We start from the raw sequence: 24,042 nt of genomic DNA, 5'->3' as shown, positions 1-24,042 counted from the left end.
TGATCCTTTCGAAGAAGTTTGAAGATTGGATCACAAGTGGCAGTGAGGTGAGATATGTACCTAGCAATGTAATTCAATCTACCTAGGAATCCTCGGACTTCCTTTTTGTTTTGGGGTGCAGGCATAGCTTGTATGGCCTTTACTTTCTCGAGATCTACTTCGATGCCACGTTGATTGACGATAAAACCTAACAATTTGCCGGATCATACCCCAAATGTGCATTTGTTGGGATTAAGCCTCAATTTGAACTTCCTCAGCCTCTCAAACAGCTTTTCTAGATTGGCAAGGTGTTCTTCTTCGGTTTGAGACTTGGCTATCACGTCGTCGACGTAGACCTCAATCTCTTTATGGATCATATTGTGAAAGAGAGTGACCATGGCTCGTGGGTATGTGGCGCCGGCGTTCTTCAATCAAGAAGGCATCACCTTGTAGCAGAAGGTTCACCATGGTGTTATGAAAGTGGTTTTCTCCATATCTTCTTGAGCCATGCGGATCTGGTTATAACCGAAGAAACCATCCATAAAAGAGAAAACAGAGAACTGAGCGGTATTATCTACTAGCACGTCAATGTGTGGCAGTGGAAAGTCATCTTTGGGACTTGCTCTATTTAGATTTCTATAATCTATGCACATTCTTACTTTGCCATCCTTCTTAGGTACAGGCACAATGTTATCTATCCATTGAGGATAATTGGAGACCGCTAGGAAGCCGACGTTGAGCTGCTTTTGTACCTCCTCCTTGATTTTCATAGCCATGTCGGGACGGATCCTTCGTAGTTTTTTCTTTATTGGAGGGCATTCTTCTTTAAGGGGTAGATGATGGACCACAATGTCAGTATCGAGGTCGGGCATATCTTGGTATGACCATGCAAACACATCTTTGTATTCCTTCAAGAGCTCAATCAATCTTGTCTTCACCTCGTCTTGTAGAGCGGAGCCGACTCGGACTTCTTTCGCTTCCTCATTTGTCCCAAGGTTAATCACTTCCACTGATTCTTCGTGCGGCTGGATGACTTTTTCCTCCTGCTTGAGCAGCCTTGCCAATTCTTCTAGGAGTTTGGCGTCTGCCTCACACTCTTCATCAGCTTGATTAATCGGGTTATCAAAGTCGTATGAGATTGTAGAAGATTTGTCATTGGAGGTTGTCGAGGATGATCTGCATGATTTAAGGTCCACGCTTTTATTGGTATGAAAGAAAGGATGATTTGGAAAAGAAAAAAAAATTGAAAAAAAATGCCATTTAAAAAAGGTGAAATAATAAATGAAAGGCAAAGATCTCAAAATTGATTGCGAACATGAACCTTTTTCATTAATGATTAATAAGGAAATTTGATGAGGCCCTACAAATGATTCCCTCATGCCTTGGGATTGACATGGGTTCTTTTGATAAAAAAGGAAGGAAAACAACATTGGAAATTACATTTCAATCAAGGTCACTTTAGGTATTTCAATCTCGGTCCATTTGGTGGCACCATTTCCATCAGTCTTTGTGAAGATCAACTCATCATCTTCTTCTTCTTCTTCTTCCACGGCACAAATACGGTTTTCATCCAGGTAACCAACACTCGAGAAGTTTTCGGATAGCGGGAGCACTAATCCCCTTGTAGCTATCAACGCGGGCTTCTTCAAATTCTGGGAGTTGTATCCCAAACCGGTGCGGTCCTTGTTGGCAGGAAGTTCAAGCAATCTTCCCCATCCTTGGAGGTGTCCATCCTTTATGATTGTTAGGGCGTATTTAAGAGATTCCATGGGAGATTCAGCATCTTTTGATTCATCCCTTGCTGGGCAAACCATTTCAACATTGATAACTTCAAATGATTGGAATGGGATTTCCCTTATCTCCCCTTCTCCTTCAACGTATCGGAAAGATGCGAGGTGACTTACCACAATGTCCTCCTCACCCTCAACAACAACTAGTTTATCATCAACTAAGAATTTCAATTTTTGGTGGAGCGTTGAAGTGACTGCACCAGCTGAATGGATCCAAGGCCTTCCAAGCAGACAACTGTAGGCTGGATAGATATCCATTATGAAGAAAGCGATAAGGAAAATATGGGGACCAATCTTCATAGGCAAATTCACCTCACCGATTACAGTCCTTCTAGTCCCATCAAATGCTCTTACTATAAGCTCAATCGGCTTCATTATGGGTCCTTCAACAGTTAGTTTAGCAAAGGAGCTCTTAGGCATCACATTGAGGGAAGACCCAGTGTCTATCAAAACTCTTGATAGGACTGTGTCCGCACACTCAATAGAAATATGGAGAGCCTTGTTATGATTCCTCCCCTTGGCGGGAAGCTCTTCATCACTGAAACCCAAGCTTAAGCTAGTAGCGATATTGTTAACTACTCCTTCAAACTGACATACAAATATCTCTTGCGGTACGTGAGATGTCCTCAGAAATTTTACCAAAGCATCCCTATGGGCCTCTAAGCACATTAATAAAGACAACATTGAGATCTTCGAGGGTGTCTGGTTAAGTTGATCAACTACTCGATAATCGCTCTTCTTGATAATGCATAAGAACTCATCTACTTTATTGGAAGGTGAGGGGTCTTGTCTTTGCTGAGCGCCATCAATTTATTTTCCTTTGTCTGAAGTTGAAGGATTGGTAGTTCCAATTGGAGTGGGTGTCGGCAAAAATATCCTTCCACTTCTCGTGATTCCGCTAGTGCCGATGATATTGATCATTGGATCACAAAACTTTAACGGTTCTTCTTGAATCTTCTGACCATGAATGTAAACTGAGGTGTTATACATCCATGGGACTGCCTTGGTGTCAACATATGGGAATGGTGTGGGAACTGTTATTACGATTGGAGTGACAGGATTTGTCGACAGAGTTAATTGAGAGAAGTCATATGGAATTTGCAGAGGAGGGACTTCGTCGTATGGTATCTCGAGGGTAGACACATCTTCCTTTGTGGACGGGAAGTCTATCACCAAGATCCCTTAGTTTATTAATTATTGTATGGCAGACTTCAATGTTCCACAGTGTTGCGGGTTAATCAGGCAGTGTTCACAGTCATTACTACAGATGGGAAAGGCATTATCCTTCATTAAGGCATTCTTGATCTCGATGAGTGGTGTTTTTAACTCGTCCATACAGGACATCAATCTCCTTCCATTGTCAGCTTCCATCATATTCACCGATGCATTGTTGTGAGGGGGCATCGGGTTATTATTTACATTCGGCCCCTCGGGGGCGAACGTGATTGCCTTAGAATCAATAAGATCCTGAACCTTGTACTTTAATGCTTTACAATTCTCGATCGAATTCCCAGGAGCGCCAGAATGAAATTCACAACGGGCATTTGCATCATAACCGGGAGGAAGAACCGCTGGTGGGGGTCCTAACTCCCTTAGTTGTACAAGTGATCCCCTCAATAAATATGGTAGAATGTGGCTATAAGGCATGGGAACTGCGTCAAATCTTCTCTCGGGCCTTCACATCCTTTGTTGTTGTTGTTGATGATATTGTGGTTGCTGACATTGCGGTTATTGTTGATACCGTTGTTTTTGTTGAGTTTGAACAGGAATTGCAAATGGTTGTTGTTGACTTGGTTGAACGGGAGCTATGGCAGCATTGGTCTCGCCTTCTCGTTTTTTACCGTAGGAAACAAAAGGTTTCTTCGATGCATTAGACGTACTGGCAGAGTTTTGGATCTTTCCCATTTTAATCATATTTTCTATCCTTTCACCGGCTAAGACCAGGTCGGAAAATCCCAAAGAGGTGCTCCCTACCATTCTATCAAGGTATGGACCTTGCAGGTTTCTCATAAACATGTCTACGAGTTCTCTTTCTAGCAATGGGGGTTGTACCCTAGCAGCTAATTCCCTCCACCGCTGGGCATATTCTTTGAAGGACTCCTCAGACCTCTGAGTCATATTTTGCAACTGCGTGAGATTAGGTGCCATATTAGTGTTGTACTGATAGTGCTTGAGGAATGCCTCATCCATTTCCCTCCAGGTGTGAATATGGTTGCCCTCAAGTTGCATGTACCAATCCAAATATGCCCCACTGAGGGAATCCTGGAAAAAATGCATTAAAAGTCGATCATCGCTGGAATAGGCAACCATCTTTCGGCAGTATGCCCTAATGTGTGTCCTAGGGTCGCTATTTCCCTTATATTTTTCAAAGTCCGGAACTTTGAACTTGGCCAGAATGATGACCTCAGGTACCAAGCACATTTCTGCCGCATCAAGGCCCAAAACATCAGTGCTCCCCATTGCCTTGAGCTTTTCCTCGATAGCCCTTACCTTCCTCTCCACCTTGTTGGTTGTTGAACTGAAGGCGTCATCCTGAGAAGCATCTCTTAGGCTGAAGAATGCATCGAGTTGGCCGTCTGTCTCAAAAATATGAGGACGAGGATTGTCGTTTGGAACACCTCCGGGTGCATTAATCTTAATTGGAGGATCAACTTGAGGAACTGGAGTCGGAGTCTCGATCGCTGGAGAGGTAGGAGGATTGGTGGTACTGACACGTTGGTTCGTTTCTTCTTGCATTTTTGCCATAACCTCTTGGCCTCTTGCGACTGCTTGAATAGTTTCCATCAACTGCCGCATTTGGGACCGTATTTGGGATACTTCTTCCTGAAGGACGACTTGGTTCTCTTGAAGTTGCTCCATGACAGCTTGTCGACGTCCTCGTGTATCATACCGAAAAGTCAGCTTTGGAGAGTGGTTCTGGAAGGAAAAAGGGGTGGATGGATGAGTTTTTTATGTTTTTGTGTTTCGAAAGATGCATATGATGCATGAATTTTTTTGTGTTAAAGCAAAGCTCTTTTTTAGTTATTCATGTTTATTCATTGCAAAAACTACTTGACGATTCACGTTCACAATCATGAATAAAGGAAAACACAATAGTGAAAAATCACAACTTTCATTCATCCTTTGAAGGGAAAATAGACAGCAATACATAGAAGTTGCAAAATACAAGTAATGGAAGCAAATAAACCAACTAGATATCCACCCTAAAAGTGACCCCTTGAGACTTACGGAGAGCCTCAATGTCGGTGATGAGTTCGGCCATTGTTCTTTTGCAGAACTTGACGAAGTGGTAGACCTCTTTGGGGGTATTATCTAGGCACATGATCAGATCTTCCTCCTTCAACTTGTCGGGAAAGTCTTGAAGGACATAGTTGGTTAATACCGTCATGTTGGTGTACTTGTCCCTCCATTCTTCGTAAAGGGCTTGGAGATTATGGATGATTTCGTCCCTTTGAACAATGGCAGCTTCGAATCCATGGCAACGCTCCTCCCAATGTCTGTAGTTGTTTTACAATTTTATATAGGCTTGGTCATAGATTCCCCTCTTCAAGTTCTTGATTTGCTCGCAAGCTCTTCCAAGGTTGAACTACTCACGCATGAAGCTTCGGTGAATCTTATCTTTCTCTAGTTGCTCCTTGGCTAGAAAATCCTTATACTCTTTTAGAGTGGTCCTTAGTTCAAGAATCCGGGCCTCGTAATCTTCTCTCGCTTTTTTCTTCATGGCATTAGACCTCTCGACAGTATTTTCAAGGTCTTTGATGATTCGGGATGCTCGATCCAACTCCTCGTTGTGGAAGTCTAGCTCAAAATTAGCTCCTTGTAAAGCTCCACTAACCCAAACTCTTTGTCCCTCGGCTAATCGGAGCCTTTTCTTGCTATCTTCAAATTTTTCACAGACTTGCTTACCCTTATCCTCCAAGACGTAGTTACGTTGCTTGGCACGATTGAGTTAGACTCGTAGTTGAGTGTTTTCCAACTCGAGCTCTTTGATTTGGCTGGTAAGTTTGTCCATGTCCTCTTGTAGGATAGGCTCGGGCTCGGGTATCAACGGGAATGAAGAAGGATCAAACAGAAACGACATCTTAACCACCCTAGCCCTCTCTTTTACCCACACATAGTAGGGTTCCTTGGCTAGGATGTTTTTCTTACCCCATTCATGGTCAATACGGACTATGCTTGTCCAAGCTTTTCTCACTCTTTTCACGTTTGAATCAAGCGGATCCACGGTATTAATGACAAATGGAATGAAATCTCTTTCCTCGGGGGGACTCGTCATGGCGTACCCTAGTTGTCTCTTGAGTATAGCAGGGTTGTAGTTGATGCAACCTTGTATTCCTATTAAGGGTACGTTAGAGAACTCTCCACATATTGCGATGACATCCTTTGTATCCCATTCCCTCTTGTACCATAGAATTGAGTTGGCAGAGAGAGATGTGAACCTTTGCGGCCATGTCAGTTTGTTTTCGGTGAAGGGTCCACTTTGAGGCATGCGGGCCCTCATCCAAAGATGTAGCATAGGAGCGCAACAAAGGAAAGTACCTCCCTTCTTCTCATGCCTTGTATGGAAGGTATGGTAGAAATCGGCAAGTAAAAAAGGCACCGGATTCTTTGTTAAAAAGACTTCAACTGCTAATTGATCCACGAACTTGTCCAGATTTGGGAAAAGGACAATTCCATGAATCAAAAGTGCCAAGGTTGCACTACAAAAGTCGGGTCTTCCTTTTTAATCATTTCCCAAGCATGGGCTTCTAGGAACTTTTGAGTTAAACCTTTGACGGATCCTTTAATGCCCAAATTATCCACTAGCTTGTTGGCGTTGATACCCAAGGTGAGTGAGAGCTCGGTCAAACATAAGCCTTCTTCCAATTTCGGAAAAGGGTTGTATTCTTTGATTGGTCGATTGAGGAGTCTCTCGAGGTCTTCCAAGGTTGGAGAGATTTGGAAGTCGGGGAAAGTGAAGCATCTTAAAGGGACGTCATAGTATTGGGACATTGTAGTGATAGCACTATAGTCAACCTTCTCGGTTAGAAGATCTACGATGTTCCCAAAATTGTCTCTAAACTTGTTGTCTTTGAGAGCTACGACCTTTGAACAGAGGACCTTTAATGAACTGATGTCGGGACTCTTGAAGCGGAAAGAAGAAGTGCTTTTCCTTGTTGAAGTATCCATGATTGTGTCGGAAAATAGTCTTGTAATTCTGCGTCCGAACAAACAAAAATTTTAAGAGCTTTGCTTATTATTTTGATGATGAATGAATGTATGAATGAATGATTGGTTTATTATTTCCACGGGATTTTTAGGCATGGGTTCATGGTTTTGGACCATTGTGACGAAGCATGGATTTAATAATGACTGCTTAGTAAACCAAGGTTCTTGCTTTGCGTGATCTAAGGCTTTTGGAAAATTGGGTGTAAGACACTTCCCCTAGAGTCATGGACTTCCTTGACTGTCAGTCGCTTATGTCAATTTACTTGCCAGGCGACTGCTCCATCAAAGTCATCTACTCTAAGTGAGATCTTTGTATCGACCCTTACGAGGAAGGCACCTCGGTGGTCTATACTACGCGACCATCGGTCTAGGCTAGCCATAGTTTTAAAAGATTCTAAAAGGGGTCTTAAGGTCATTGACTCTAGTAAAAGAAAAGATGCTTACGCCGAAAGCACGACAGTCATCAATCCCCTTAAGAGAATCTACCACTAAGTGAGGTTCTCGTACGACCCTAACGAGGAAGGCACCTCGCAGATCAATACTACTCAACCTCTCCTATCTCAAGAAAACTCTCAGACTCGGGTGGGGAGTCCTTCACACAAGGTTTTTTCTTTGCAATCATTATTGCTTCCAAAATTCTTTGTCATAGAGCCAAAGTTTCGGACCAACAGGCAAACAAAGAAAATATGCACAGGTTAGCAAAGAAAGGAATATATACAGAAAAATAGATAGCAGATAAATCTCAACGTACGTAAAAGAGGAACAACCCAAACTAGGCTAGACTTGCTTAGGGAATTTTGGTGTCCCCAGCAGAGTCGCTAGCTGTCGCTACCAAGATTTCACGATAACGAAACCGGGACTAAAGAGATGCCAAAGAGAGGCAAAGTCAGAAGAGTCGCCACCGAATTTTATTTAGTTTACCACTATCGGAGAGGAGAGGAGAAATAGTCGATAAAACCCTCGGAAAAGAGACGCGCACGGGAAGCGCTAAAAGAGAATAAGGAATCGGTCTCGCAACCGAGATTTGGGTTCGGAAGTTGGTTACGTAAGGGGAAGGTATTAGAACCCCTTATGTCCATGGTACTTCATGTAAGACCCTAATTTTGACCCTAAGATCCCTCGCGGCATCATAACATTGCTCATTGCATTTGCCTCAAGGATCACAACATCTTGGCTTCTTACCCTTGGGTTGGGACTTGTATGAGTTGGTTTGAGACCACCAAGCATGCTTGAATTGTATATTATTTCTCTTCTTATTTTGTTTACTAACCAAAAGCACAAAAATATGTCATTAACTTGTTTTGTTTTGTAGCTTGAGCAATCATGTGATCCAAGGCTCCTATGAGGCCCCTATACTCATTGGTATGGCCAGATGAAAGTGCAAGCAAGCATGGAAATGGTTCCCAAAGCTCTCATTCATCATATATGAGCTTATTCGAGTGCCCTCAATCATCTATTCATCGAGATTTGAAGTTTGGACTTGAGAAGTTGATCAGTCAATTCATCTGACTATTTTGAAATCCACTGAGACCTAACATTTGATGTGTTTGTCAAATGAAGATGACCCCAAGATAAAACATGTTCTTAATAACCATATGAAAAACTTTAATGTTCATCAAAAATTTATTTGAAGCTTGGAAGGTCATCATTCATTTCAAAACATTATAGGTCATTTTGACTGAAACCCAAATTTTAAGTCAAATTCCCAAGGACCTAACTCCTTCATTTTTCATTATTTTGAGGTGGGATCAAATGAATTGGAAAGTTTAAGATGTCTACTTAATTTGTTATGTTGAACAAATTTTCATAATCCTAAAATAAGTACATGTGATAATACAAAACATTATAGGTCACTTTGGACCAAAGCCATTGAATCTTGAAAAAATCCAACTTCAAGTGCCCATAACTTTCCCATGAAAAATCCAAATGATACAAAATTTGAGTCCAACTTTATTGTCTTGAAAATATCTACAACTTTTATGTTGAAGGTTTTGGCATTTGAGGCTTGAATCATTGAAACAGAAGGGCTTGAAGTTGGTCCATTTTAGCAAAATTCACATACACATGTTTTGTACCTTGAACTTCATGATCAGTTTTCAATAATTTCCCAACTCCAAATGGATTTTTGTTCAACATAACAATTGTTCCTCATGTCAATACCTTTCCAACCATTACCCACATGACCATGTTTCAATTTGGCAAAGTGCACTTTTGAAGAGGAGAAGATTTATGTTCATTTATGCATAACATGTTGAAACTTAATGCACAAGCCAATTCAATCACATTTGCACGTCCAAAACACTTCAATTACACTTCAGCATGCTAAACCAATTGCATTTGGGCCTCCCATGCGCCTATACAGGCCCATGCATGGAGGCCCTCATTCCACATGCACACGAGTTTGCCATTGTTTGCATCAGCTTCCACTATAAATACATGTGCATAGCTCCATTCATTTCCAACCTTAAGGCGCCTAATACTCTGCAGAATTAGAATCCCACCCTTCACCTAAAGGAATTTTGAATTTTCTTCTTTAATTTTTCAGTTCAATTTTCAACTTCCTTGGTTGATTATTGAGCTCCAATTCCTTAGCCTAACTTTATTTCCATCTCAAGATCAAGTTGCATCAAAGAATTGGAAGAGATCGTGCCTTGTAAAGCTGGACTTCAAAGGTTGTTCTTCAAACTTTTTTGATTCGAAACTCACTGGATCTTGCTCATTTCTTGTGTTTGTTGGTTCCTCTGAAGTCGTCTCATAAGAGGCAATTGATCTGTGCATTTAATTTCATGAATTCATCAAGTTCAGTTTGAACTCCATAATTTTCTATCTCTGATTCTCCTTCTATGAGAGTCTAGAGTAGAAATCAATGGCACAGGGGTGATGTACATCACCCTAGCTTTCCAATGATATGAGGATCATGCATTTTGGTGAACTTTTTAAGACCTGCAACTCTGGCCGGAAATGGCTTGCTCGCCGGAGAAGACGGTGGTGTACACCACCGTCCCCTATGCCAGATTGCATCTGGACCGTTGGTTGTTGTTTCCAGATTGAATCATGGCCTTTGGATGTTATGACTTTTAATAATGTTGTGTGTTTCGCCTTTGACTCTGGATCACCATAAGCGCGCGTTTGAGAGCCTTAGGATGTGCCACCTCATTTAATGAAACTGATCCAACGCGCCAGGCTTTTTCTTAATTTTTGAATTTCATTTTATTTTCTTTTATTTCCTTTTATTTCAAAAATTCATAACTCTTTCATTTTAAATCCAAAAAATATGGGACCAATTGCATTATTTCTCTTTTTAATTCTAGTTTCTGAAAATGATTTTTAATACTTTTTATTTTGCCATTTAATATTTTTTGTGAATTTTCTCTTTTCTGGTTATTTTTAGTTCATTTTAAATAGTTTCCAATATTCAAAAATGCCAAAAATATTTTCTTAACATCTTTGAATGATGATGAATATATGAAAAATATTCTCATCAATTTCTTAATTGATTTGAAATTTATTTGAGATTTTAGTTCAATTATGTTATTTTTTATTCATTTTTAATTGTTTAAAAATAGTTTCTGGTTTCTAAAAATGATGAAATTTTTTGTCAAACCTTGTATGACCTTGTTGAACTTAGGATGATCCATTTGGACTTTTCCAAGTTAATTTGAAATGGATTTGAAGTTTGACCTTTAATTATTTATTTTAATTCAAGTGTTATTTTAATTCTCAAAAATACCAAAAATATTTTATTTGTTTCTTGACTTCTAAACTTCATCTTGCTTCTGTTTACCATTGATTGACTTTGATTCTATTCATGTTTGATCAATGTGTGTTGGATATTTCATTTGGATTTCAATTTATGTACATTCTTCTTCTTCTTCTTCTTCATCTTTTTCCTTTTGATCAATGAGTTAAAGATTGGTGGTTAGCCTTGACATATGAGAGGTTTAACCTTCCTTGGTTCAAATCAAATTCATCTTGATCAAAGATCAAGTGAATTGCTTTGCATTAAGGATAGGTTGCTTCTTGGTCAAGCAGAAAACCTAAATCAATACAAGATCATTCTTATTTTCTTTTGACATGGCAAGTTGTAGGAGCTTGGCTTACTAGTCATGGTCTCTAACTTGTGTTTGTTGCCTATAGTTTTATTGACCGACCTCCGATAGGTGTGACTACTACATTAGTCCACTTACGATTGCTTAACATAGCGCTAAATTGCCTTATGGAACACTAACACTAACTAATAATCACTAACTTTTAATTAAAGCATTTTATTCTTGCAATTTATTTTATCCAATTTAATTTCTTGCACATTAATTCATTTGCTTTTTCCCTTTGCTCACTTGAGCTCATGTTTATGTTAATGCAATTTGCCTTTTGCTCACTTGAGCACATTATTGTGTATATACTATTGTGCTTGTTTTGTTTTGATTGTGTGAACCCAATGCAAATGGACAAAGGACTTAGATTTTAGGACCTTACCTATGCTAATGGAGTTTGAAGAGCAACTAGGCCTCATGCCTTTAGAATGCTATAAAAATGTCAAAGAGCAACTAGGCCTCATGCCTTTAGAATGCTTAATGTTGAAGATGAATTGAAAGGACCTAATTTCTAAACTCACTCTTGTCCATTCTTTCTATTGCATTGTGGAACTTTTTGATTTGTGTATTTTTGTGCTAGGAATCCCAAACTTGCCAGGTAGAAGAACCATTGTCATGAGCATTCAAAGTGAGAGATTCAAAAGCCAATTGGAAGATTCCTAGGAGCTTGCTTGATTGTGTGGTTGATTGCTTGAGTTATTTGCTTATTGCTTGCTAATTCCAAAGGAAAGGGAACAACTTGGATCATCACTATGATCTCAAGAAGGGAACTCCAATATGGTTTTATTTCTATTCCTTCATCTTTGTATGTCTAGGATCTAGCCATTCTTCTTCTTCTCCCCACTCTAACCCAAGCCAAAATTTTGTGCAAACATTAACATTATTTTCAAAAATTAGAAACCTAAGCACTATGCTTTTGATTTTTCAAACTTCTTTTCATAACACTTATTTTGAATTGAATTCTAAGTAAACATTGACCGTACTTTGTAAATACTTTTCATTGGTAAATACAACTCACTCAATTGTTTTTGTGGTTTCAATGACCACTTCTTGCCAAAACTTTTCATAAACATTAGCTATTAGGTTTGAGTTATCTTAGAGGTTGATATAATACTCACCTATATCCTTAGTGATGGACTATAAGTCTTCCATGCTTATTATAGGGGTTAACCCCTCACTAGCATGTCGAAGCTCTCCTCACATGGTGGATTTGTGGTTCTAGGTTGAGTTTTCTCCCTTTTGATAACAAAAGATCTTTAAGGATTTTGACCAATCAATTCACCAACTTTTTTTGATATTTTTACCCCGAACTATGAAGTTTTGATCCTACCTTTTTAAGATGGTACGTAGGCAATGGGTTTATCCATTCAAACACAAAAGTTGTAAATAACTTGTACATTCTTCTCTCATCTCCCCAATCATGTTTGCACAAATATTTTTTACAAATACCAACCTACCTTACAACATTTGTGAAAAGGGCTCCCTTAGAGTACTAAGGATGTTTTGGGTGCTTAAAACCTTCCCATTGCATAACCAACCCCCTTACCCAGATCTCTAACATTTTTATTATTTTTTGATTTGATAAAACTTCTCGGTTTTTGTTCGCTTTCTAACCTTTCCTTTGGATAAATAGAAGTGCGGTGGTGACTCGAATTGTATGATTTACTTTGGATTTAGTCAATAAATCTAAAGGTAACAAATATCCCGCTACACTCCATGGGAACCATTTGGGTTGTTTTACATACATGGGATTCATCTATTATTATTTTATTTTCAAAAGAATGTGTGAAAAGAAGGGGGTGTTTTTGTTATTATAGTGCTCGCCAAGGATTGGGGCCCTTGTGCCTACGTATCACTCATTCGGGGATGGGGAATCAGAGCTCCGTAGTTCGGAGTAGAAAATATTTGTGTGTTGGTTGATTTTACCTTTGAGAAAAGGGTTTTCAGGATGATGCCCTAAGGCACACAAAAAATCATTACCCAAAAAAAATATTGAAAAAAGATAGGTTGAAATGGTGTTGAGCTTGGATATAAAGCAAGGGGTTTGGGATGAAAGTGTTTATGGTGGAGGTATAGTGAAGGAGCTGAGTTATGAGTGTTAGAGAGTGAGAAGTTTTGAAAAAAAAATATGAATGAGGACAAAAAAGTTGGTGGGGTGACTTTTTCAAGTGAGAGAGATTTTTTTTTTTACCTATGTTTGGAGAGGTGAGTGAATGGTACTTGGACAGAACTTTTGAGGGCTAAGAAGCTTGAAAAATGAGGGGAAATAGTACCTCTATTTATAGGGAAAGTAGGTGGAAAAAGGGGTGACCCAAAAGGTACTCTATGTAAAAAATAGAGCTTCTGCTGCTGTCCACGCAGGTGTAATCGATTACCATGATTGGGGTAATCGGTTACACCATACAAAATGGCACGGAAATCAATTTTTTGTCTGTGTAATCAATTACCATGATTAGGATAATCGATTACACAGTCCAAAATGGCCTGAAAATCAATTTTTTGTCTGGGTAATCGATTACCATGATTAGGGTAATCGATTACACAGTCCCCAATAGATGTTTTGTGTTCCAGTCGTTGTTAAGGAACATTGTCTTGTTAAGGAACACTGTCTTGTATGACAACCATTAGACTGTGTAATCGATTACCCTAATCATGGTAATCGATTACCCAGACAAAAAATTGATTTTCAGGCCATTTTGGACTGTGTAATCGATTACCCTTATCATGGTAATCGATTACCCAGACAAAAAATTGATTTTCAGACCATTTTGGACTGTGCAATCGATTACCCTAATCATGGTAATCGATTACACGGATAAAAAATTGATTTCCAGGCCATTTTGGATGGTGTAACCGATTACCCCAATCATGGTAATCGATTACACCTACGTGGACAACAACAGAAGCTCTGTTTTTTACACAGAGTACCTTTTGGGTCACCCCCTTTTTCCACCTACTTTCCCTATAAATAGAGGTACTATTTCCCCTTATTTTTCATGTTTCTTAGCCCCCAAAAGTTCTGTCCAAGTACCATTCACTCTCCTCTCCAAACCTAGGTCAAAACAAAAAAAAATCTCTCTCACTTGAAAAAGTCACCCCACCAACTTTTTTGTCCTCTTTCATATTTTTTTTCAAAACTTCTCACTCTCTAACACTCATAACTCAGCTCCTTCACTATACCTCCACCATAAACACTTTCATCCCAAACCCCTTGCTTTATATCCAAGCTCAACACCATTTCAACCTACCTTTTTTCAACACTTTTTGGGTAATGATTTTAGCTTAAACTTTGTTAACTTTTTGGTTCTGTTTTTGTGTTGAAAATGGTTGTTTGTTCTTGATTGATCTTTTGAGAGGTTTTAGACTCAAGCTTGTAAAAAATGAATAACTTTGGTTTACACCTTTTTCTGTTGGGATTTCTTGCTCTTGCTACTTTTATCCACCATATTTAATCAAACTTTGTATTTTGTTTCATTTGTTATTTATTGTTGACTTGTTTTCACATTTATTTGGTTGATGAGATCTATTAGATCATGGCCATGGTTGTTTAGAGTTGATAAAATCTTCAATGTTTCAAACCTATTAATGATTGATCAATAGATCCTTCATGATACTTTGAGGCATTGATAGGTTACCTCCATTTCAACCATATTTGGGTCATTTGATACATAGATGAAACCATTTTCTTTACATTTAACTTGTTATTCTATTTGCTTATTGTTATTCTACTAACCACTGACTACTAACTCCTAACATTTACATTATTTCACTTTACTTCCTTGCAATTTATTTTACTGTTCACTTTATTTCAAGTACTTTATGTTTATGTTTATGTTTATGTTTATGTTTATGTTTATGTTTATGTTTATTGTTATCTAACCATATCATTTACATTATGCTAATTTATTTACTCTATTACTATCTTGCTAAATAAAAGAGGAGTAAAAACAAAAATAAAGAGAACAAATCATAATATTGATAGATGGACTTAGGGTTGCATAACTTTCTTTGTTACAAATCTATTGTTAGTTGATTTTTCAATCATCTTCAATACTTTGCATCAATGATAAGATATCCCTTAATGTGTCATATTTTGAGTCTTTTTGACCTATGAAAAATAGTCCTCGGGATGTTCATTTTATACATAACCACTAATTATACTTCACTAACTTTTTTTTATCATTAACCTTTGTCATTGCGATTTTGTTACCATTAACTTGTGGTTTATTTTGTGTCATTTACATTCACTAACCATTATTATTGTGATATTGTCATTCTTTATCTTGTGATTTACTTTTATGTCATTACCTTGTAATTTACATTCAACTTGGACTTAGAAGATTTCATCTTAGGACCTTTGCTTGGAAGCCTTCTTTTACTCTTTGTGATACTTTGTAAACACTTGGATTTTCATCTGTAACTTACATGCATGTTGTAAGAATGGCATCATGGCACCACCTTAGGGGGACATGTTTGTAAGACCATTATCCTTTATTTAGATTAGGTCACTTTTGCACACAAAAGGATTTCTCTTGGGCTACCTTAGAATGAGACTCTTTAATTTCTTGTTGGTTACTTTGCATTCATGTTGCATAAGCCAAATTTCATTATCAAATAAACCAAACCCTTGATTCAACGTCAAGTGGAATTTTTATAATCAAATTCAAAACACTTAATAATTACGATTATTATTGTGCGCCACGAGCCTTAAGTGGTGGAGAATGAGTAAGAATGGAGCATTCCTACCCTTACTCTGATTATTTTGGACGCAAGACGATTGGCTTGTTTTCTAGAATAATCACCTCCGCCCATAGACTTTAGTACAAAATAATCACAAACATTCTTTCATAAAACCCTCATTCAAGGTAAAAACAATACAACTCATCAAACTCATTTTTTGTTCCTTAGGGCATCATCCTGAAAACCCTTTTCTCAAAGGTAAAATCAACCAACACACAAATATTTTATACTCCGAACTACGGAGCTCTGATTCCTCATCCCCGAATGAGTGATACGTAGGCACAAGGGCCCCAATCCTTGGCGAACACTATAATAACAAAAACACCCCCTTCTTTTCACACATTCTTTTGAAAATAAAACAATAATAGATAAATCACATGTATTTAAAACAACCCAAATGGTTACCATGGAGTATCATGGACGTAAGGGGTGCTAATACCTTCCCCTTACGTAACCGGCTTCCGAACCCAAATCTCGGTTGCGAGACCGATTCCTTATTCTCTTTTAGCGCTTCCCGTGCGCGCCTCTTTTCCGAGGGTTTTATCGACTATTTCCCCTCTTCTCTCCGATAGAGGTAAACTAAATAAAATTTGGTGGCGACTCTTCTGACTTTGCCTCTCTTTGGCATCTCTTTAGTCCCGGTTTCGTTATCGTGAAATCCCGGTGGCAACAATGTCTATCCACCTTCAATTCTTAAAGATGCCACTTTTTCTCCATAAGCCAATTTTTCTCTCTTTTAAAAATGGTAAAATGTGTAACATATGGTAAAAAGCTCCTCAATTTCATGTTCTGAGTGGTATATATACTCCATTTGAAATCACACTCATGCTAAGCCCCAGCCAGGCAGACTAAGCACCACACCCTTTCTTCACCACAAAGCAATTTGACATGTCAACATCTTTAAACTGCCTTATCACGTTTATCCATATAAATTCAGGCTAAGAGAGCTCTCTCTACAACCATGCTAACCGCACCATGCTTTTGAAGACTTGGAATATTTTTTTCTTTTCTCTCGATTCAAGCATGCTTGAAGCATAACTCTCTGTATTTTTGCAAGTTCTCTCACTTGAAGCATGCTAGAAGCGAAACTCTCTCGATTTCCTTCTATGCTCGCTTCAAGCGTGCTAGAAGTGCCACAATCTAAACTTTTCTTTGCCTTGCTCGCTAGAAGCTCGCTTAGCGTGCATGATGAAACTTGTCTTCTTTGCATTTCCTTCCAAGATTTCCTTCCACTCACTTTCTTTGGACAAATACATACACAATGAGTTGGAATTAGGTGAAAATTGCATTAGTCAATTGTTATCCTAACATAATAAATTTTTATATCAAATATGGGGTTTTTCATACTCTTAACTTATGAAACAAGTTAATAAGGGCAATGCTTTCCAAGTGTCATGTACCATATTTTGCCATTTATCATATGACCAAGAAACTTCACCTCGGTTATCCAAAATTCACACTTACAGAGCTTTGCAAAAAGTTTCTTCTCTTCCAGTAAAGATAAGACAATTCTTAAATGTTCCTCGCATTCTTATTGCGTATGAGATTATATAAGGATATCATCAGTGAATATCACTACAAACTGGTCCAAAAAAGGTCGGAATATTCGATTCATATAATCCATAAAAATGGCAGGAGCACTCGTTACTCCAAATGGTATTACAAGGAATTCGTAATGACCATATTAGGTTCTAAATGTGGTCTTCAATGTGTTCAGACTTTTAACTCAGATTTGATGATAGCTCGATTGCAAATTAATCTTCGAGAATTCACAAGATCCTTTCAATTGATCTAACATATCGTCTATCTGAGGTAAGATATACTTATTCTTGATGGTAACCTTATTCAACTAACGGTAGTTAATACATAAGCGCATCCCACCATCCTTCTTCTTTACCAATAACATTATGGATCCTCACGAGGAGACACTCAGATGAATAAAATGCTTATCCAACAATTCTTCCAATTAGTTCTTCAATTATCTAAGTTCAACTGGTGCCATACGATAAAGAGTGACGGAGATTGGGGAAGTTCCCGATACAAGATCGATAAATAATTCCACTTCCCTTTTCGGAGGAAGATAACTGACATTCTCGGGAAAAACTTCTAGAAATTCATAAACTACATGAGCTTGTGTAATATTCAAATCTTTGTTTGATTACTTGGTGAGAACCAAGAGAGTATACATTTCACGCTCGAACGACAAACTGATCATGCTAATCATAGTCCCTAACAAAATGGTTATCATATCATTGGGAATGGCCCTACCGGTTGGAATAAATATTACTTTTTCCTTGAAACCAATGTACACAAAATTGGTCGAACGCCAATCCATACCCAACACCACATCAATCTTCTTAAGTGGTAAGCATATAAGATCAATTTGGAATATCCAACCATTCACAAATAGTGAACAATTTTCAGACTACCACTGCGCCTCAACACTATTATCTGTAGCAGTAGAAACTACCATTGGAAGAGATACCATAATTACTTCTAATCTGAGATGTTTCACACATTGAGTCAATACAAAAGAGTGTGAGGCTCCACAATCAAATAGTACAAAGCAAGGGTGGTTATTAAAGGGACATGTACCAGTGATCAAATTATGATCACCCTTGGCCTTCTTAGCATCCAAGGTATAGACTCGATCGAAACTCTTTCCTTACACCTGAGTCTTCTTCTAAGGATAATCACGAGCTATATGACCTTCTCTTTAACATTGATAACACTGAAACCCTTCGACCATATACCTTCTAAAATGAAACTTCTTACACACTTGACATTGATAAGGTTGAACATATATTGCATTTTGTCCTTGTTTTCCATTTTGAAGGATCGAGGTTTATGCTTAAACTATTGGCTTGGTCTCTGTTGGTCCTTATGACCAAACTTATACTGATCTCTTTCTTCTGGAATCCTTTTTAATTTGTCCTTAACTACATAACATTGCCTTAACAAATCAGCATAAGTAGTGAACTATCTCTGAGAGACACTGTGAGCAATCTCATCTTTTAACCCAAACATAAACTGGTCTACCTTCCACTTCTCATGCAGAGTATACACGACTTGCCTAGAGTAGACAACCATGTTCTCAAACTTTTTGGCATACTTGGTGACTGACATGTTACCCTATTTGAGCTGCAGGAATTCAAATTCCTCCCGCATCCTCAAACTACATGGAAAATACTTATCCAATAAGGTGATCTTAAAGTGTTCCCAATCCCTTGTAACTCATTAATTAGCCATTATAGTTGAGCACTTTCCCACCATCTTACTGTGAGACCCTTCATCATCTACAAAATAAAAACCACTTTATTCTCCTCACTACATGGCACAATCTGAAACACCCTTTCCAAGTTAGAAACCAATCATGGGCCTTCAATGGGTCTAGGATACCTTGGAACTCATGAGGTTTCATCCAGAAGAAATCTCGAAAACTACCACCCATAGCAACTTGCGGGGCGGGTTGTGGTTGAACACCACCATTTGTTTGTTGCATCAAATGCTGCATAAACTACAAAAATTGAGGTGGCCACTCAGCCCAATTACCATTAATCGTTGATTTTGATTCTTCATTATGAGTTCTGAGGCTTCCATGACCTCTGCCTCTGTCAGTCATGCTCATAAGTTTCATACATATAGAATTAAGTTGATCAGGATCAATACTATAACATATGGCATTAAGTAAAATGACGACAATTACACATATAAGGCATAATTTGATGATATTATGATGTTTCATGGTTGGATCGAGAATCAATCTGCTCTGATACCAATTGTCACACCCGCGTATAATATACATCTAGAAAATACATTATACATAATGTAATTGGTACTGATACGCATAAGAGCATATCGCCAACCTTATATATACATGTCTAACAGAAATAATATACATAAATGGCACATGATATACAAAGGTTCCTAAACAAAACTAGGATCTATAACAGAGTCCACATGATCCACATTGGAAGATCACAATCCAAAAAGTTTGATCTCTAAAATATCATAAAGCTTATCATATCCTTTACCCTGCATAGAACTACTTAAAAACAACAACGATAATAGTGGGGTGAGATAATAATCTTAGTGAGTTCCCTTATCTTATGGGTCAACTCGCCTCTACAGGTATATCTTATCAATTTTTTAAAATTAATCCATTTAGTTTCGTCCTACTTGTGTACACTTACACAATAGAACAAGAACTTAAGCATCTAAGGGAATTTACGCTTCGTATGGAAACACACAACATGAGTTCTCATAACTCAATGTATCACTATTCGGGAACGCAATGACAAATTATGTTTCCCTGACCGATCCAAATCCACAGATTATAGACATAGGTCATGATTGTCTACACAACAAGGAATGTTTCCCCGGCTGATCCAAATCTACGAATTAGGGTCACGGATCTCGGACTCCCCATATCATGGAATACTTCTCTCTGAATGATCCGAATCCACAGATTGTGGACTTAGGTCACGGTATCCACTAAATAATCATCTTCCTTCATGGTTACTACTTTATATGGGTCTCGAACTCGGGATGCACACAAATAGGGGTTATTCCTGAATACACGATTAGTTTGTTAATCACCACGCGATTATTCTCATTAACACCTTTTGATTCTATCACAATCACAATATATTACAATGTGTTTCCATACAAGCTAGTTGAATTACAACTATGATATCATTCTCCATCCATGCCTTCAGCATTCTCGTAGATGGGACGACTCACCTCTAACGACTAACCACTCACAGATGCACACTGAGACACCTCTTACATTTGAGTATTGTAACCTAAGTTATTTACCATAACCTAAGTCATCTTTCTAATTCCATTCACCTGGCTATAATTCTAGGTTTACTCGCACTCATCATCATGGAGCTTGCTTTATAGATTAATCATTCAATTCATACACATCATAACATGATTCATGAAACACACATAAATTTCATTACCATTATCTAATTAATATTTATAACACAAGCATGGTTTCTCTTTACTAAAAAGCAGAGCATTGGACTGGCTTTCCAATGTATCCGAACTTGCGTCAAATGGAGCTACAATTCCCGTTTTATGGTGGAAACAATGAAACAAAGTGTTTTCAAAACATTAGAACCCTCGCTTAGCAAGCTCCATGCGAGGCGAGGCAGAAAGCCTAAAGCTACATATTTTATCTTCCTCGCTTATAAAGCTCAAGCAAAACGTCCAAGCGAGCTCGCAACGAGGCTTAAGCGAGAGAAACTAGAATGTCATTTTCCTTCAAAATCGTCTGTCTCACTTAGCGAAACATGTCCTCGCCTAGCGAGAATTGCATAACAACTTTTGAATTGAAACTAATACGCTCGCTTAGTGAGTAGTTCCCTCGCCTAGCAAGAACGCCAAAATAGAGCCAGGAAGAAAACATAATAGAGTGAGAAACAATCATCAATCAATAACACATAACATCATGATACACAATTCAATACCAATCATCATGGGTTTTCACAAGCAAGCATTTAAAACACAAGAACTTCATGCATCAAAACTAATTTCATGCTCGTAAAAAACACATAAACCCTAATTCCCTTTCGTGGATTTTCCCCACCAAAACTATGTCTAACTAAGAGCCCACCTTGAATCAAGAAATGATAAGAGTTGAGATTAAAATCTTTATTGATCCAAGCTTGATCTTCTCCTGTCCAATTTTTTTCTTCTTCTTCTTCTTTTCTCTTTTCTTCTCTTCTTATCCCAACTAATCTTCTTTCCTCTTACTAACAAATGAAAAGTGGTTGGTAAGAGAGATAAGAGAAAATATTGTAAATTGAGATATTTATTCCAGTGAGTAATTAACCATTCATTAATGTCACCAAAATATCTTTTCTTTCACAAATTAATAAAGATCAATGAAATTGAATAATAATTAGACTCATATGAGTTCACAAATTATCATATTTGTCCCCATTGACAAAAAATAAAGCATTTGTGAACTCAACTTGTCTCAACTGGCAAGATATAGAGCATTTAAGAGGATATGACATATTACGGAAAGTAATTTTATGATTTGATTTAAATAGGGGGATCAAGACATTATTTATTATTTAATTTTTGTTAAAGGTCATTTTTAATATGTAAACAATGTGATTTTTAATTATTTTTAGATGATATAAATATAGAACACTCACCGGTGTATTACTTTAATCTCAAATCTCAAATTTAATTAATTAATATATTTGTTTGAAATTTATTTTATTGTTAATTATTTCATGTAATTATATTACTTCATTATTGATATTAGACTAGACATTAGCAAATTACTGTTTTATTTTATTTGACATTATATATGTAATTATTATTTTAAATCTAATTTTATTTTTTATGTATTTATTTAAACGTGTAAATTACAAATTTATAACTTTTGAAAAAAATTTAAAAAATATTTTTCGAATGTGTATTTAAATCTAATGGATAGTCAATTTAACTTGTTGCTATTTGTAATTTTGTTTTGTGTAATTATGGTTTCTTTTTTAAGGATACTGTCGCATCACGCGAAAAACCGGCGGGAAAACAAGAACAACAGAGCCGCCACCGTGCGTTATTTATCCCAAAAGAGGGAAAGGAAACGCTCAGAGTAAACCTGGAAAAGACATGGTCTCGCGACCAAAGAGTATGGGTTCGGGAGTCGGTTATGCGAAGGGAAGGTATTAGCACCCCTACGCATCCGTAGTACTCTACGGGATCCACGCACAAAAGAAAGGAAAATTGGTTGCTAAACACTGCTCAAATACTCACACACACTGGCTGAAAGAAACGCAAGAAAACAGACAAGACTGAAACTGACTCGGCAGGATGTCGCATCCTGGGCCTACTTAGTCTATCAGGCATAGACATCAGAGTCGAAGTAGTTCGGACTGGGGAAACGACACATGCTCGCTAGGATATCGCATCCTATGCATACGTATCTTCTCGGACGAGAGAAGAATCAGAGCATTCGTAGCTCGGCTGACACACACACAAACAAACACAGGCAAAGGCAAACATGGAGCCTGAATGCCAATCACTGGACTTACATCAGCATCCGAACCAAAACGCACTCAAGAAGGCAAACATGGAGCCTGAATGCCAATCACTGGACTTACATCAGCATCCGAACCAAAACACACGCACACTGGGACCCAAATGCCACTCGATGGACTTACATCAGCTTCCAAGCACACAACAAGACAAAACAAAGACACAGGCGCCCGGAGAGATCAGCTCATCTCCTGCCTACGTACCTCATCTGGTATGAGGATCAGGGCGACGTAGTTCCCCTACAGAGGGATAAAGGACTTAGCCTAACCAGATAACAGAGGGAGACACAACTAGGGAGACTACGACTCGATCCTAGATGTTATCATGCAAAATCAACCCTAAGTTAAGGTTTCTAGCTAACTGGCACAGGGAGCCAGCCTATCCTAGACATGACTTGCACAGGAAGCAAGCCACACCTACACTTAACTTGCACAGGAAGCAAGCCAAGCAAAACCTAACTTGCACAGGAAGCAAGTCTAAGCAAACACTAACTTGCACAGGAAGCAAGTCAAACAATCCTAACTTGCACAGGAAGCAAGTCAAACAATCCTAACTTGCACAGGAAGCAAGTCAAACAATCCTAACTTGCACAGGAAGCAAGTCAAACAATCCTAACTTGCACAGGAAGCAAGTCAAACAATCCTAACTTGCACAGGAAGCAAGTCAAACAATCCTAACTTGCACAGGAAGCAAGTCAAACAATCCTAACTTGCACAGGAAGCAAGTCAAACAATCCTACAAGCACAGATAGCACAGGTAGCACACACTATATGCACACAAGTGGCTCAAACAAGGGTTAGGTTTTAGTCGAGGGGTCATATCAACCTCAATAAACAAACCTCTGGAACTGGGTAATGTTAGCTCTTAACCTTGCCATTGAGGGGCTAAGGTGAAGCTGATGAAGGGTGAGTGAAGATAAGACTTCACAGCTCTTATCCCTGGCCTGGGAGAGCTCAAGACAAGAATGTGTGGGTTCAGAAAGGGGGAACCCTTCTACACATTTATAACTGACTCAACTGTACAATTGTACAAGATCTTGGGTTTGTATCTGCAATGCATCAACACAGTGGTGTGAGCAAAGCAGATGACACACTGAATAGCAGGGGATAGGTTGCATATCCCTTGGGTTCTGCCAATTGCCTCTTCACTTAGGAGGTCTTTGACTCTAT

General features: G+C 38.3%; 1 protein-coding gene across 1 annotated transcript; it reads right to left on the bottom strand.

Moving 5' to 3' along the window:
• Positions 1–3,497: 3,497 nt before the first annotated feature.
• Positions 3,498–4,628, bottom strand: LOC127131281 (uncharacterized). Its single transcript, XM_051060211.1, has one exon. The coding sequence runs from the start codon at positions 4,626–4,628 to the stop codon at positions 3,498–3,500; it is 1,131 nt and encodes a 376-aa protein (XP_050916168.1).
• Positions 4,629–24,042: the final 19,414 nt, after the last annotated feature.

This window comes from Lathyrus oleraceus, chromosome 3, assembly GCF_024323335.1.
Source record: "Lathyrus oleraceus cultivar Zhongwan6 chromosome 3, CAAS_Psat_ZW6_1.0, whole genome shotgun sequence".
Taxonomy (NCBI): domain Eukaryota; kingdom Viridiplantae; phylum Streptophyta; class Magnoliopsida; order Fabales; family Fabaceae; genus Lathyrus; species Lathyrus oleraceus.
Note: the sequence above shows the minus strand (reverse complement) of the source record. Positions and strands in the feature narration are given on the sequence as shown.

What these genes read in the sequence shown, in the direction of transcription:
- LOC127131281 (XM_051060211.1), bottom strand. Translation starts at nt 4,628, where the DNA reads ATGGAGCAACTTCAAGAGAACCAAGTCGTCCTTCAGGAAGAAGTATCC.